The sequence below is a fragment of the Equus asinus genome, chromosome 5 (genome assembly GCF_041296235.1).
Source record: "Equus asinus isolate D_3611 breed Donkey chromosome 5, EquAss-T2T_v2, whole genome shotgun sequence".
NCBI classification, from domain to species: domain Eukaryota; kingdom Metazoa; phylum Chordata; class Mammalia; order Perissodactyla; family Equidae; genus Equus; species Equus asinus.
Window position 1 is genome coordinate 14,048,289 of NC_091794.1, and position 17,243 is coordinate 14,065,531.

Genomic DNA, 17,243 nt, shown 5'->3' on the forward strand with positions numbered 1-17,243 from the left:
ATTGCTGTCAAAAATCTAATAAGCATCCGATTTTCTTTCCCCATCACTGACTTTGTTCATTACTTTTATAAGAATTTGCTTAATGTTGTCCATTCTGAGTCTCTTTTCCTACTACAGTATTATCTTTTAATATGTATTTTCTAGTCACTTTTTATTTTAAGAAATTTTACTTGAATTGTAGTCTCTAGTGTTTTTTCTGTCTATTGCTATATTTCCTTCAGTGTCTTCTATTTATATGTATTTTTTATCTTCTGTGCCTACCACTTTCTTTAACTCTCTTTTTTAATTTAAAATTTATTATTTATTAACTTATTTTAAAACTTCCCTCATTCTATTTTTCTTCTTTTAATGCAGTAGGTTTTGTATTTATATGTTTTTGTTCCAGTTTGCTTTTCATTTCTGAAGTGATTTTCAAAAATTGTTATTTCCAACCCTTTCCTGAATTCTGTCACCTATCTTTTGTAAGTTTTCTTCTCCAATTGACTCATTTACCAGCCTTTCTAAAATTTTTCACAGCTGCTACATTTTCTTTATTTCTTTTAGATCATTTTGAACTATGAGAATATAGTTTTTATTTATTTTGAAGTCATGTCTTTCTAATATGCCATCCTTGTTATAGGGATGTTATTTTGTTATCTGTTCTCTTTTTTTCCTATTGTATCTTTATATGTGATTCTACCCCATTCCTTTTCTTTTGCTCATGTTTAAGTTAAATGCACTTTTATTTTTGTCAGGAAAGAGTGGGTCAGGCTGGCTTTTCTAGAGTCTTCAGTGTCTCTAGAGTGCCTCGTCTGTTACGTTCAAGATAAAGAACACACCATTGTACTTTCTGAGATGTACTTGCTTTCCTCCTATCCCTCAGTTTTATCTAAATTGCTTCTTTGCTTTCTCCTATTGAACCTGTCATGCTTAGTTTGGATTCTACTCCCCATAGTTTCTTCTCAGTATGAGATACGTCTAAAAAGTTCCCTCTGCTCCAGCAATGACAAGCTTTTTCTTGTTTCCCTTGAAGGCACTAATAATCTGGCACCTGCAGACTCCTTCCTCTGCTTCTGCTGCTATTCTCAGATTAGTCTGCTTATCTTTCCAATGATTACCTGTTGTTTTGGAAGAGAAGTTCTCCAGGTCTACCGGTCATCAGAAGCCCAGGCGACTTCTCTGTTTCTTTCTGCACGGTTGCTGATACTACAGTGGTATAAGGGTCCCCCCCCCCACACCAATTAATGAGGATATATTGTTACTCAATGATCCTGTAATAGTGCCTATCTACTGTTAGTAGTAGTTTTGCTACTCTAGTTACTCTGTCAGTTTTTATAGAGAGTTTCAGGGATATTAAAAAAGTTATGCCACTTATATTGCCAACTTCTCAGAATCTGGACAAACTTTATAAAAACTTAACACTTGTGTATTTGGGTACCATACCTTAAAATTTAACTAACATATCAAGTGTATTTGATGGACCTCACAAATATTAGCGCCTAGATCAGTCTCTGTTTAAAATAAATTTATGTAAGTAAAACAATTACAACAATTTCAAGAATAAAATTAAATAATAGTACTGGTGGTATGCAAATACGGCAAAAAATTCTGATGGTGGTCTACAGAGAAGGTCATTTGGAAGCACTGACACAGTGAAATGTCTGTAACCAGAAAGGACTGGGATTTTTTTTAATTATGGGGTTGGAGTAATACTTGGAAGCAGCAACGAGAACAAGGAAGGCACTGATCCCTCCTCCTGATCTTGAGGAATTAAGGGTGCAAGAAAATAAACAAGCACTGTTTGAGAATGCTGCAGGGAAGATGAGCCCTAGTAGAAAGGCCTGGTTTCAATTAAGGAAGGGGGGAGGAAAGAGTTATCAGGAAAAAGGACAGCTGGTGTTGATAGGAGATCGAGAGATAGCAAAGTTCTAAAGGCTAGATATTCTCAAACTGAGAAATAGTCCACTTTAAAATATATATATACTGTTGATAATAATGAGAATGTTTATACCCCATGATCCACTAATCATACTTGTGGGAATTTATCTTGAGTAGCTGAACAGTCAGAAGAAAGCCATTAGTGTAAGGAGGATCCTTGCTATAGAGATTATAATAGTTTATACACAAATAAAGTGAAAACCCAAACTGAAAGAGCACAGTGATTCAATACTTGGAAATGATGATTTCCAAGGACACAAAGGAAGGACACAAAGCCTTTAAAAATTTCAACCACAAATAGTTTAAGAATCACTCAAAATATTAAGTAAAAACATAGCTAGCATTTGTTGGTTAATAGGATTGCAAAGTATGAGAAAACACACACAGATGAACAAAATTTGTATCACTCTAGAAAAAAGAAAATAAGATTTTCAGGATATTAGGATTATAGGGCTGTTTTCATTTATGAATTATTCTTTGATGCCATTATAGTTTAGTCACAAATGGATATGTATACGTATATAACTTCCCCCCCAAAAGACTATAAAACAGATATTTATCTCATATCACCTTGAAAATGAAAATAATTCATTAATGATGCTCCCTCAGAGTTTTCTTATACGTTTTTCTGTATCATTCTTTCTTTGGAGGAATGTTTATAAGCCTATAAAGAAAATTAGATAGGAAGACAGTAAAAAGATCAGCGGTTGTCTGGAGTTCGGTGGGAGGAAGGGATGAATAGGTGAAGCACAGAGGATTTTCAGGGCAATCAAAGTATTCTGTATGACACTATAATGGTGGACACTTGTCATTACACATTTGTCAAAACTCATAGACTATACAACACCAGGAGTGAACCCTAATTCAAACCCTAATGTAAACTGTCATTGGTGATAATGATGTGTCAACGTAGGTTCATCATCAATTGTAACAAATGTACAACTGTGCTTTGGGATCCTGACAGTGGGTGAGGTTGTACACGCATGGGGACAGGAGGTATATGGGAATTCTCTTTGCACTCAATTTTACCGTGAACCTAAACTGCTCTTTAAAAAAAAAACGCTGTCTATTAAATATTTTACAAAAGACAATTAGATGCTAGGTTATAAAGTTGTATATTCCATATGATCAAAGAAACATGATTTGAAGACTAAAGCATCGATTTTGAGTTAAAGAGCAACATGACAAATTGTGATCTGGATTCTGTTAGGGTGGTTTCCCTGTAATTTTTCAGTGATAAGCAACTGTCTGTGCTTCTCCGCGACTCCATTTTGCCATTTATACAATGAGGACTCTAGCGGGGGTTCGTAGGTGTACCTGAGGAGAGATGAATCTCTATACTAAAACTATTCTCGTTTCTTGATGAAAAGCACTTCATATACCAATCACAGATCCATGTCTTTTCTACCTTGCGTTTTATTACAGTTATACAGGATGAATGGAGAAGCAACCATACAATAGAAATAGAGATAAATCGGACTCTGGAAATACCGTGTTTTCAAAATATCTCCTCAGAAATCGCGTCTGAGTTCACCTTTGCATGGTTGGTGGTAAGTGTTGCCCTTTTCAGTGAATAACTTCAATGATCTTTAAATATTAATGAAGGGAAAATGAATAACAAATAATAATAGGGAAGGAAACATACTAGATGAGAGGCAGGCATTATGTGGAAGGTTGGGGAATGGCCGGGGAGGGAGGAGGGGGCGCTAGGATTCCTTCTAACTCAGCAAGGTTCCAGGTCTATGAATGCAGTAATTTAGAAATTAGTTCCTAAAGGTTAGTTTCTATTTTGAGCTATATACCAAACCATGATTACAGAGAGAAAAGAGTGTGAAGGTGCCCTGGAGAGGAGCCACATCCAGCAGAAGTCCCTACTCACAAATATATGTTTTACCAACAACATCTGCAGAGGGATAGATCCTCTTTTCCCCACACCTTTCCTACTGCATCCTGGGAAATAGACAACATTGCTTTAGATCGGGAAACAGCACGTCTAATGCTTCTGAAATACAGGTAGAAAATACACATGAGAGATCGGGATCTGTATAAGAAACAGCCGCTGCTCAGCTCCATTATTGCCACAGGGAGCTGCAGGCCCAGAGATATCATGTTTTATGACCAAAAAAAGAGCCCAAAATCTGGATTTTTATGAGAAATTCCCCAAGGCAAGCCAGACAAATGGCAGCCAGCTATTAACCAACGCAATGTAGTAGAACTTTAATACTATTAAGTCAGATAATGCAAGACTACCACAATTATAAAGATAACCATAAACACAATTTTGAGAATCACATGAGAGGGTGTTCATTTAGATGATCCAGAATGTGATCACATTAATTTTTAGATTACCATCACAATACAAACACAAAATTGAAAAATTCTTATAGGACTCACAGATCTCCATGAATGTAGCAGCTGATACCGTTTGCAAAATACTGCATTCATGTGACCTATCATTCACATTACAAGTTCTCTAGATTTTTGTGGACTCTTTTGGAAACTAGACCCTTCATTTAAAAAAATTTCTCTGGGGATGTGCCAAATCCAAACCAGCCGGCTTGCAGGTAGGCCTTAAAATACAACCACTGCTGATGTTCTCACTGTCCAGATGCCTTCTGGATAGTCAGTAGGATGAAAAGAAAAAAAACTATTTTAAAATAACTTTCCCAAACTATTCTAAAATCTACAATATCTCTTTGTCATCTGTCAGAAAACACTTTTCTCCCCTTATAGGGTTTGGTTTCCAAAAACTTAAGGCTTTCTGGACACTATGCCTATCATTAGTATGTGTCAATTTCCCATAACAAACATGATACAATGTGGTTCTTAGAAAAAGGTTAAAAAGTAGAGATGATCTCAAGAGGCCAGAAACGTCCTAACCCAAACATCACAGTGATGGATGTGCACTCTCTGTGCCTCACTTACATTATTAATATTTCCCACCAGCAGGCAAAAAGTTTCCACCCTAATGATCACAAATTCACTATTGATAGGAATGATAACACTTAAATAATAATAAATAATAATAAAATTTAATAATAAATTTAAAAAGCTTCACTACAGAGATTTTTGCTGGCTAGTAAGTCAATCTGTATATTCTTATCTTATCTCAAGGGGGTGTAATCTGTTTTCCCAAACAAATGTAAAGCCTTCCATCAGCCTGCCTTTTGTGTGACTGAGTTTCTCCAGAGCAAAAAGCTGTATCACTCACTTCAGAAACCCCGGAAGCCAGTATAGTGCCTAGGACAGAGGTGCTCAATAAATAGTTAATAAATAATTGAATGGATATGTCTCTCTTTGTTCCCTTCCCCCACGGTCCCATTCATTGTCCTCATATTAAATTGATGGTCACTACTTCCATGCTGGCGGTCTGATTGGTTAATGAGCAGCAGTTCACTAAGTACTAGATAACCAATAAGTCATCCTTTATCTAGCAGTTTTCTTCAAAGAAACTAAGAAAGCTATATAGACATTATCTTTGGATCCTGGCAGGACATTTAGGATAAATGAGGGACACAGAGAGTGCACCTCAGGTCACAGGGAGAGAGAGTGAGTCCTAAACTTCTTTTAGAACCTCAAGCCATGCTGTCACTGTAAGGAATGCATCATGATATGGACAACTTGTGGAATCTTTTTGAAAGAAAGCTCTCTTCAAAGGGAACATTATATTGGCAAGTGTGCTGATTAAATTCCTGCTGTGCATTCCTTTTTTAAACGTCAAAATCTATTTGCTCCTCTGATTTACATCCATGCTCCACACTGTTGGCGGCTGTGGGAATTGGCAACTCTGAACGAAATCATTTAATGTCCTCAAATGGGGAATAAACTGCAGTTCTTCATGCCATGACTGTTATAGGTCTGCAGAGGACATAAATATCCCCTCCAATCCATTTTTTCGTTCTATAGTCTCTTGTTAAACTAGCACAAGGAATCATAACATTAAGCCAATTGTTGTTACAAATATGACATAATGTGGCTTTTACAAAAAGATTCAAAGGTAGCGGTGGTGAAGATGAGCTCCGGAGAGTGGAAACCTGCTGTAGTGAACGCAGTCATTCTGGGAAGCTTCAAAGTGCCCCCCTTCAAGCATTGCATTAAACCCTGGAAACAATTTTACAGACTAGAGTGATTCTAATCGAGGTCCCTGGAAAACAACCTGGAAAAGTCAGGTCTTCTTGTATGTGGAATTTTACAAAATCTAATTAATTCGGTTATGACCCTCTTAGGAAAGGTTGTTACTGGGATACTCATTTATCATAAAAAAAAAAAAAAGTTATTTGCTGTGTGTACCTGATCCCAGGCTAAGGCTATGTCAAATGCGTTCGTGGAGCAGAGCTTTTGCATCTGGGGAAGTTATATTCCAGGATTGTGCCTACACTGAGGTAGACTGGCATCAGGCACAAAGAGACAGTACATCCAGCGTTGATCTAGCATGAGAGGTCACTAATAAACACAAAGGGGTAAGCCTACAGTGAACACTGAGAGTCCATGTGAATGGTGAGGGGATGTATAAGAAATCATAGAATGTGTATGGCATGTAGAAGATAAAGGACAAGCGATATTTTTCCCAATTTGGTCCCGGGGGACAAACATACAGTCATCAGAGAAATTCTGCAGGCTTGTTATTGGAGCTTCTAAATACACTCTAATATTCTGTTTTCATTCCACGCTATCATCCTTATTTCCCTCCAATAAACATATTCGAATCTGTTTTGAGTGCTATATTCTGCAGGGATACAAAACTATATTGGACATATTTCCTACCATGAAATACAACTGTAACAGAAATGTCAAAAATGGCGGCATAGACGTAAAACAGTTTGATTCTGACTGGAGGGACCTGGAAAAGTTCTTAGGTTATGTTTGAGCTGGATAATCAAAGAACAGTTGGCCAGCAAACGACAGACATGGACTACAACAAGATCCTGGAGCCCATGAGTAGAAGTTGGCAGTGGGGGCAGGAGGAGGTGTCAGGGGAATATTTGTTCCCAAAGTTGGTGGGTAAAGAGAAACCCATGATTTTTCTCTTCAAAGTCATGAAAAGAAGGAGAGGAATATTTCAGATTCAAACAGTTCAATATTAGTGATAAAGGCACATAACTAAAACCTAGATGCTTCTATTTCTTTACATTTTTATTTATAAATGTATCTTTTCAACATACTCTTCTTTAATATTTGTGATGTTATATATTTAAACAAACTGCAAAATGGTACTATAAACAATGTTGGTTTCCCATGCCTATGGGAAGCCTAGCTAGCAGAATGCAAAACTGTCACCTTCTCCCTGATGGCAACTGACCCTAATTGTCTTCACCATAATCAAAAATGAAGTGCTGGCCAAGCTACAAAGTGTTGACAACCAATTGCAATGATTGGAAAAATATCGTCTGGTGTTCTGCAAAGTGAACGTGGGGAGTTTTGCAAGCAGCCTGCTTTGACAGCACTGACTGGATAGGGACTAAGTGGAGGAAATGTGAAGATAGAAAGCAGTTTGGAGATAAAGAAGTAGCAATCAATATAGTTAGCAGAATTTATTGAATGAGCTCTATACACTCAACATCTGCCATGTGCTGTGGTCAACACAGCCAGCCCTGATACGGAGCTAGGGCCAGCCCAGAGATGAGATAATGCCATTAAATCAAATAGTACCAAGGTCCCTTTCCTGGATGGAAAATTCTGATTCCAGTACAAAACTAGGAAAGCCTCTGAAAGTTACTTTAGGATTTGACAGGTGATAAAGGGACATATAGGAGCAGTGTTCCATTATTCAATATGACCCCACCCATCCCTCATCATGCTGATTATTTTATGCAAATCCTGTACATGACTTAATTATGCATTTATTTCTCTTGTATGGGTCCTGATTTTGTATTTGTTTTTCTTGTGAATTTGTTCTCCTCAAATAGACTATAAGCAGAAAAGACAAGGACTGTTCGTTCCACTAGTTTTGTAAGGCTGTAGACAGCAAAGTCATCAACAGTATGACTTTTGGAGGGAAATTGTTGTTTTCAAGTGCTAACTACCACTTACTACGTCTGTGACCTAAGAGGTAGGATTAGGGTGAGGTCAGTAAGGCCCTCACCTTGGGTGCAAAATTTAAGGAAGCGCCAAAAAAAATCAGTAATCAAGATACAAATTTTAATAAAATATTTTTTAAAAATCATCATTTAGAGAAAATCCATGGTGAACAAAATATCAAAATTCTAAATAAAGTCAGGTTGTAGTTTGTTTGAGACCTTGCTATGCTGTTCAAGGAATGGTATTTTCCAATCAGCCTGTGTTTCCTTGGCCTTCACGGCATTGTGACCCCCTGGGCACATGTAGGGGAGTGGACAAAGCAGAACAGATGGAGCCATGTACAGCTTTATGAAGTTCTTTTTAAAAAATTTTTATTTGGAATTTTTATTAACTTTTTCTGCTTGGCCAAAATATAGGAGGATTTTTTGATAAGTGCATATAGGGCCACACATTTTTCCTTTTGTCTCAGAATTCCATGTGACCTTGGATATGTTGCCTAACCTAAGTTTTAGTTCCCTCCTCTGTAAAAGGGGATCATTATAGTATGACCTCATGGTGTTGTTGTGAGGTGTGAATAAGGTAACGCAACCAAATAACTTAGCACGGTACCTGTACCCAGTATGTATTAAAAATTAATTTCTAAGGGTTTAGCTTTCTGACGCTCCATAATTCTTCAGTTTAGTCAGGCAGAGCATGAACACCTACGTTGATCATCCCTGAAGCTGGAGGACAGAGCGTTTGCACTAAGTGAACACCTATTGACTGTCAGTGTAGGTTTATCATGTACGTTAGCTGGCAATCTACATTCCCCATTAGATCATGAGGGCCCATCAAATTGAGAATCCCACGAAATTTTAGAAACTTTTGCTTTGAAGAACAAGAAAAACAGGCAAGAATAAAGACTCTGTATAAGACCCCCTACCAGTCTCTTTCCTGCAGACCAGGTTATCTGAAATCATCATTATCAAGTAGCAGCTGAAGGACGCTGTGGGACCCCTGTCACCAAGGGCCCTTTCAATCAGCATGTTGCCCACACCTCTGTAATCTACAACTTATAGAAAGCCCTCTGGCTTCCTGGAATTTCTTTTCTATTTTTCATTTCAGATGCTCCAGGAAGTTTTTTTATTTGTCTTATGATGGTTTGGTTTTTATCGGTAAGTGTTGTCTCTGAAGCCTGGTGTCCCTCTTGATCCCTGGTCCTGCGCATCCCTGCTATTTGGTGCTGTGACTTACATACCTTCTTACTTTGTGTGACCTTTGAGCAAGCTATTTAACCTCAGTTCATTCCAGATTGTCATAAGGAGTAAAGAAGACTTGAAAGAAATTTGCACAGTGCCTAAGACATAGTAGGTGCTAAATTAATTTAAGCTAGTACGAATGTAAAATTTTAGTAGTTGTCATAGCACAATATTAACATTCTTTCTCCCTCTCCCAGCTCTGGACATTTCATTGTTTGCCTGCACTGGTTTTTTCCACCTCTCCTTCTCCCATTTGTTCCGTAGGCAGCCACTCACATACAGGTTCTTGCCTCAGCCCCTTTATAAATGGGGACTCTAGAAGCTCTCATGATCTCCTGATGTCGTAGATTACAGGACACACTTTGCAACTGAGTCCATCTTTCCCAACGAAGGAATAAATCCCTCTTCTAGAAGAGTCAATTGCTCAGAAAAAAAAAAAAGTTTGCATAAATTGGTTTTTTGTTGGTTTTTATGGTATACCTTTCCTCCATCAATTAAACCACTGTGGCCAGTCACACTCAGCTACACAATCATGGAAAAAGCAGTTTTGGTCAGCAGTCTCCAACCTTAGCCTCTGACTGCCCTTCTTCCCACAACAAAGTGATAGATAGAAATGTTCCAAATGGCGAGTCATTGATTAAATGACCAAGAAGCATTTGAACTCCAAAATTCTCACAAAATCAGTCCCTGTGCATAGCGAGAGCTTTAAAACTTAGCCTGTTTACTGAAGGACCTGCAGGGGGAGCCTGCATCCTTAATTATTGGCTTCTACATCAGCAGATGCTGAGTGAAATGCCTTCTATTTTTTTTTGCTGTCACAACCCAATACTTAGGGCTCCTTTTGGGGTAACTGTCCCCAGAATATAAGCTCTCCCCTCTAATTCTCTGTACCCTTCCTCATTAGGAAGACAGCAGCACAGACTCTTAAGTCCTCCTTTCTGTGAGTATCAAGTTCTGTGTGTTGCTGCTGGAGTGAATCTTAAGCAGGGGATCGGTGTCCTCAGGCAGTGCTACCTGTAAGCTGCATGGAAAGCTGCTATTGTCCTACCCATATTCGTCTACAGAATTGTGTCATACATAAGAGCTTCTACTAAGTAAATTCTGGAGCTATCTATATAAACTATTTGAGAAGTCGGCCTTCGTGTTTCCACTGTTTCTGACCCCAGTCCATGCTTGAATTCTCTCCCTCGTCTGCCTTCCATTTCTTCTACTCTGAATCTGTCTCTCTGTTAAAACCAGAGGTTCCAAATCACAGATCTCGTCTTCATTATTTCATGACTTCTTCCTCATTGAATGCATTTCTGTTCATCTTTTCCTTTTCAGTCCCCTCCATTTCCCCTGACCCCTGCACGTAATGGTTCATCTGTCGTTTAGAGTTAGACCAGTGGGCCTCAGCCCTGGCTCCCCTGAGGACCTGTTAAAAGAATGCCCCTACTTGAGTCTCACCCCAGAACAATTGAGTTAGAAGCTCCAAAGAAGAAGTTTGTGCCTCAGAACGTTTTCAAAGCAACCCAGCTGAGAATACTGAGTTATACTGAAAGACATAACCCTTCCTCCACCCTTGTGCCCTCAAGAGGCTCCTCCTCTCTAGGCCCTTAGTCAGCACATTTACTGACATGGACCAACACTGGGTCACTTGTATGGACTAGAGGAGCCAAGTAAATGCTGATCTTGCAAACTGAGATTGGAAATTGCCTAGGGCGCAAAATTCACTCTCAGCTGCCGACCCTCCACTTACAAGACCCTGAGAGTGAGGGCCTCCTTAAATTTTACATCCTGGGAGCTTCTTTACCTCGCCTACTCCTGACTCTGAGCTAAAACAAGACCTTTTCTAAAGGAATGCTGGGAAGAGAGGACAACCATAATCCTTCAATTCGGGTGAAGGTTTAACGGTACAGCTGATACAGCCTCCTCAACACATATTAGCAGTAAGATTTCAGAACTTGAAATGAGAATGCTGATCTGCCATTAGCCCCCAGTGCTGCGTCCCCCGAAGTCCCGTCCCAGATAGGCAGCTCATGCAAGTTTAGGAAGGGGAAGTTCTAGTCAGAAAAGCAGCAAGTTTCGTTCATGTTAGAAGAGGGTGACATGAGTTTTTAATTGAAAGTCAAGTGCAATGATACTTGCTCTAGTGACATTTTAAGTATCTCTTAATTTCAATTCTTCATTCATCATTTCTATATTTACAAGACGAATGAATTAACGCACGTGGAACACCTAGTCCTGTAACATGTGGGATAGTTGAGTGCTCAGTAGCTAGTAACTATTTCTCTCACCAGGAGCATAACGGAACACAGGAAACACTTATCACCCAAGATCGCCCCATCAGCAATTCCACGTTATTTAAAGACAGAGTCAGGCTAGGTACAGACCATGGACTCCGCCTCTCTCCAGTCCAAATCCACGACGACCACCGGAAGTTCTCCTGCCACGTTATGGTCAGGCCTGGCAAAATCTTCAGGAGCACCATCACGGTCAAGGTTTTCGGTAAGAGTTTTTGTTCCCTGAACTACCTGCCATCCTCCTGGCAATTTCTCCTGCCTTGCTCTCCCCTGGAGAGGAAGTGCCCTGTGAGCTGGAGAGCAGCCAAGCAAGGGTAGCTATTCTGGAGTCCTGTTTGCCCTGATACTTGCCATTCACGTTGAGGGTCGGAAGTTAAAGAATGACGACTCGGTTAATAGAATAAAATCACAAAGAAAGCCATGGATGGGTCAATTTCCCATGACCATCACCTTACGTGCAACTTTAATGTTTCTGAAAGAATATTACAAATCTCTTTAATTATTACTGCCAAAGTATAATTGCTTAGCTGTCTAATTGTCTTAGGTGCTTTCTGGAACCAGACAGAATGAGGCAAGTGTGCGAAAAGTAAGGTGATAAACACAGCTCCAAAGAAACTCTGCAGGAGTCTCCCCACCCTCCCCTCAAGGCCACCTTGGGAGGAGAGACTGTCCAGCTCCTCCAGCAAACGAGCCGGCAGGATGGCCCTCTGACCCTCTGTTCACAGGAGTGCGCAACTGAGCTGAACTAGCCACTGTGGCCTCACTCAAATTGCGGAGACTCTGCAGGGTGCAAATTTGGGGGGAAAATGCGAAAATTCTATTTTTCTCAGTCATGCAAGGAAATATTAATAAGCAGCAACCTCTGGCTTTGGATATTTTTTCATCTTTGTGACCAAGAACTGTGGCTTTTAAAACATCATTTTTAAATCAAGGCAAAAAGGAAAGCAGTGATGTGGATGACCAATTAATTGTTTTTCAAAATGAGGTAAACAAAGAGAAAAATCACTTGACAAAACCTAAGGGCATGGGCTGCTAGGATTTTTCCTCGGTTCCCTGAATGACAGGGCAAGTGAAACATCTTTGTTTATACATAAAGTCTTATTGCATTATTATTAGAGTTCACACAATTCAGTATTTTGGAGGAATCACAAACCTTTCAGTTCACAAAGATGGAAGTAATTATACCAAGATTTATTTAGTTTGAAGTCTCTTGCTTATAGCTTTCCTTATGTCTTTCTCTTTGGCTCTGGCCCTTTTTCTCCTGCCCTCCCTCCCTCCTTCTCTCTTGATCTCTCCTCAGGGATGGGCTAGGAAGTAATCAATTGCCCCTGATGAGCACGTTCCTTATGGAGCGTGAACAATGCCCTGTGAAGAGCTCATCTCTTTGATCGTTTATGACCATCCGCTCACTTATGGGGTGTAACTCTCTTAGCACAAACATGAAACTGACTCATCTGGGCTGACTATTGGCAAATCAATGGAGGCAGCCATCCAGGATGTGAAAAGGAATATCAATTCCAAGTTAGACGAACTGGGTCCCATTGGACTAAGGGCTTTTGCACCATAACTTGATCTAATTGCCTTGTCAACATTTGAAGCATGTCTCATGTCTTCTTTGACTCTACTTCCCTTAGCAGGTATCACCTGCCATCACAAGTTTGCTCTCCTCCACTCCTCAGCACTAAACCTGATTGTCTCAGGTCTCAGAAAGAATCTGTCTCTATCAACCTGCAACTTTTAGCAATTGTTCTTTTCTTCACTTTACTGATATTTGTTGCTAATAGGAGGTCAGAAATACCCCTCCTGTCCTTAGTGTTTTAGGGTTGTATCTAGGTTTGGGTTCTCCTGGAAGAAACCATTGAGACAAGGATTTGAGTTAAATTAATTTGTTTGCGAGGTAATCCTAGGAAACATTAGAAGAGGAAGGAAGGAAAGATCAGAAGGGAAGGAAGATAATAAAATGTACTCTATCAAGTCAGTTCTCAGTGTGGGCTTAGAGCTCACTCCCACTGGGAAACTCTGGGAGAACATACATCAGAGTGATCCCAAAGGAAGGCAAAGAAGTTGGGATATTATCCACCAGCTCCCCATGTTATCATCATTAACTTTCTAGGACTTCCATTTTGGTCTACTTGTGGACAAAGTCTGCTCCCGTAACCCAATAAATCCTTAGGAGAGAGTTATAGGTATGCCCAGCAAGAGGCCTTCAGTAAGTAGAGGCCAAGTGGATGTAGCAGCACTGACAGCACCTGTGAAAAGGGGCTGCAGTATTTTTCCCGCTGGTTCATAGAGGGCTTTGTCTGCTATGCTCAAGATCTTATTGGAAGCCACTTCGGTTCAACATGATGTACTCACTGTCAACTTTGCGCTGGGCACTGTAAGTGTTGGAGGTGGAGAGATGAATAAAGCAGTCTGGCTTCAAGGCACTTACAATCTAGCAGGACAACAAAGTCACCAAAATAGTCCCTGAATGCTTCTAGTGCCAAGGTACCAAACAAATATCCAGTGTTTTCCCTGTCCCCTTCAGGGGCCTATAAATTATACCTTATTTCTAGGCCTTTGGGCACACAGTATACTCTCTTCTCTCTCCCCACCACCCGCCCCTCCCCTCCTCCACATTCCCTATTTCACTTGACTCACTGATAATCACCATTCAAGTATCAGTTAGATGTTACATCTTCCAAAAGCCTCCTCTTTCCCTCCAACGTCAGGATAGAATTTTCTTTTAGAAGTTTAAATCCTACACGTCCTCAATTACTGTACTTATCTCAATGTGTTCTAATTTCTAGTTAACGTGTCTGTATTTTCCATGAAAATGTAAATTTCTTGAGGACAATGAGTATGATCTGTCTACCTTTGTTTCCTATGCATCTAGTGTGCTGCTGGGCACACAGTAGGTGTTTAATAAATATTTGATGAACTTTGAATCTTTCACACACACACACACACACACACACACACACACACACGTAGCCAGGTAAGATGGCATTCAGTGCCACTAACTGTGTTTTATTTGCCTTTAAGCTAAGCCAGAAACCCCCGTGATTGTGGAAAATAACTCCATGGATGTCTTGGGAAAGGTGAGTCACGTTAAAGCCTTTGAAAATCTACGATACAATATGCCAAGGTATGTCGGGTTGCATCATTGTCCAGAATGTTTTCTCCAAGGTCCTGCTTCCTTGGCCCTCAGCCAATTAATTTCTAGTGGAGATGAAGGGAAGCTGAACTGATTCTAGAAACCAAATGGGAATCCTTACTTTTCGACTTCGGGTTTTCAGAACACTGGATTTGTGATACTTAGTTCTTAAATTTCCTGGAAAAATTTGTCTCAATAGTTTAAATTTCTCTCTAATAAAAACTGAAGTAGATAGTGAAGGAAAAGCAGGGCAGAAAGCAGTGTGAATCCTGGTGTAAAAATAAGGTTTTTGCTGAGCTGACATTTAATTTGTTCTAATCCATTTTCTGTACCAGCATTCCCGTTGTTTTTATTTTGAAGTAATGAGAGGAAATGTGGCCTTCTGTACGCCTTCAGAGCCCTGGCTACGTCCTAGGCAGTAAAGAGAAAAGGAAAAGTGAGCAGGGCCCTCTGACTTCAATTTCTTGTAGGTCTTCCCAGCCTCTAGTCATTGCCATTGGGATCAGGGCTCATTTGCCAGCTCCTCCTCTTGCCGGCTGTGACCTTGGGCAAATTACTTCATGTCTTTGTAGTCAGTTTCCCCATCTATATGAAGGGGATAAGAAGAGCATCTGCACGTTTTTGTTGTTTTTAATAATTAAATGAAATAATGTATGAAAAGTTCTTAGTTTTGCATGGCATATAGGAAGTGCTCAATAGACTATTGTTGTTGGGACTATTATGCATATTAAGCAGCTGGCATTATTGTGGCATTACGACTTCATTCAAGCTTTTCAAAACCCAAGTGAAATAAATATTCTTATTAATTCTCAAACATTTCCCTGTTACATGGAATGACAGAAAATTATACCCATAGTCTGGTTTCTTCTAGCCCCAAGAACATTAAATAACTTGTGATTTCTGCTCTCGCTGAATATCAGTCATTTAACTTGACAGCTGCATACAAATCATAGTTCAGACTCTGTGGGATGGTTTTAGATGAGTGTATGCATGCATTATCCAAGCATTTGTGTCTTTTGTTGATTTTATGTATTAGCCTCTTAGATAATTGCTGTTGTAGTCCTGAGTATATAGAAAAAGATTTCAAATTTTTTGTTCTGCCACAATTAATTTCTAATTTTATTGGTGGACTTCATTTCAATAGTTCAAATAAGACAAATAATCTACAGGTACAATGTTTGGTAGACGTTTTTGATTCTTACAAGGATTTCTCGTGGGTTCTCGGTGCCAGAGTTTACAGGTAATATGGACTCAATCCAGATATAGAACCACAAGATCAGATCCAAGAACTCCAGTTTTTAAAAAAGAGGACTTTTTCTTACATGTTTTGAAATTCCCTCTTCTGTACCCATGCTTGCCTAGGTGCTGGCTGGGAAAACCAGAGAACCTTCCTTCCTGGAGAATTAGTGAATATTCTCTCACCAATTCCACATAACCAGCTACAGGACACAACTTGCCTATGGGTCTTTTAACATCTTGCCAAACATTAGTAATTCCTCACTTTCATATTCTCATAATCCCCATTGTACTTTTAATAACTCATTAACTCTTCAAAGCCCTTTCACATGCTTTTGTCATGTGACGCTCCCAACAAACCTCTGAAATAGCTAGGCCATCTGCCAGTTTACAAGTGAAAAACTGGGACCTGAAGAATTTGAACCACTGGCTGAGTCACTAATAAAGGGCAAAGCTGCGACGAGAATTCAGCATCCTCACATCCAAGCAGGATGGTATCATGAAAGGAGATCATGGTTTAGGGAGAGATAAAATTAATGTCAAATCCTAATTTGACCACTCACTAGCTACAGAACTTCATCAAGTAGTTAACCTCTGTGGGTCTCACCTAGCTCATCTCTTAAACCGGGATCATAATAAATATTCCACAGGATTCTTAGGTGAATTAAGTTTACGCACAGTAACACATAGATGGCACGTAGCAGATGTCTCAGGAATATTTCTTTCCTCCTGCTATTTATCATTCACCCACTCTCTTTCACCCATTCCTTCCTCTGCATGTATATTCATAAATCTACTACATGATTGATTCTAGGAGGCAGTGTGGGATAATGAAAAAGCAGATTGTGGAATCTGATACACCTGGGTCTGCATCCTCCTCCATGACTTATGAACTCTGGCCCCTGGGATGTCAGTTCCCCAGCTTCCTCATCAGTGAACAGGGGTAATGATCCCAACCTCACAAAGGTGATATAAGGATCAAATGAGAGAACGTGTGCAAAGTGTCTACCATCTGGCAACCATAAGTGTTGGGTAATGGTAATTTCTTACCCCTCTCTCTTCACTTCTTAGAAATTAACTAAGTCAACATGCACCTATCGGATGCCTACTATGTGCTACATATTTTCTACACCAGCAGCCCTTGGTGTTAGAACAATAGGGATTTGGTCAGTTGTGAGTTATGTTTTCCAGAATTACTAGTTAAAGTTATAAAGCTTATGATTAATTTAGTCTTCCTGTAAAATAGAAAATTACCCAAATTATTCAAACAATGATGCCTCTCAGGCTTAGACAAGCCAGGGATGTCCAAGGAGAGTGCCACACCTGTGGATGCGCTGTTCTTGTGTGTTCCTGAGGGCAAGGCTTCACCAGGGCTCGACCACAGCATGCGGCTGAGAAGGAAAGTCAGTCTTTAGG

General features: G+C 39.7%; 1 protein-coding gene across 9 annotated transcripts in view; it reads left to right on the top strand.

Annotated features, from left to right (window-relative positions):
* The window catches only part of CD96 (CD96 molecule), a 90,639-nt gene that overhangs the window by 21,008 nt on the left and 52,388 nt on the right, over positions 1–17,243 (top strand). For all 9 annotated transcript variants that reach the window (XM_014862299.3, XM_014862295.3, XM_014862296.3 and 6 more), the window contains exons 3-5: positions 3,343–3,467; positions 11,453–11,660; positions 14,480–14,535. In XM_014862299.3, coding sequence (XP_014717785.1) covers positions 3,343–3,467; positions 11,453–11,660; positions 14,480–14,535 — 389 coding nt within the window. The remainder of the gene's footprint in view (positions 1–3,342; positions 3,468–11,452; positions 11,661–14,479; positions 14,536–17,243) is intronic.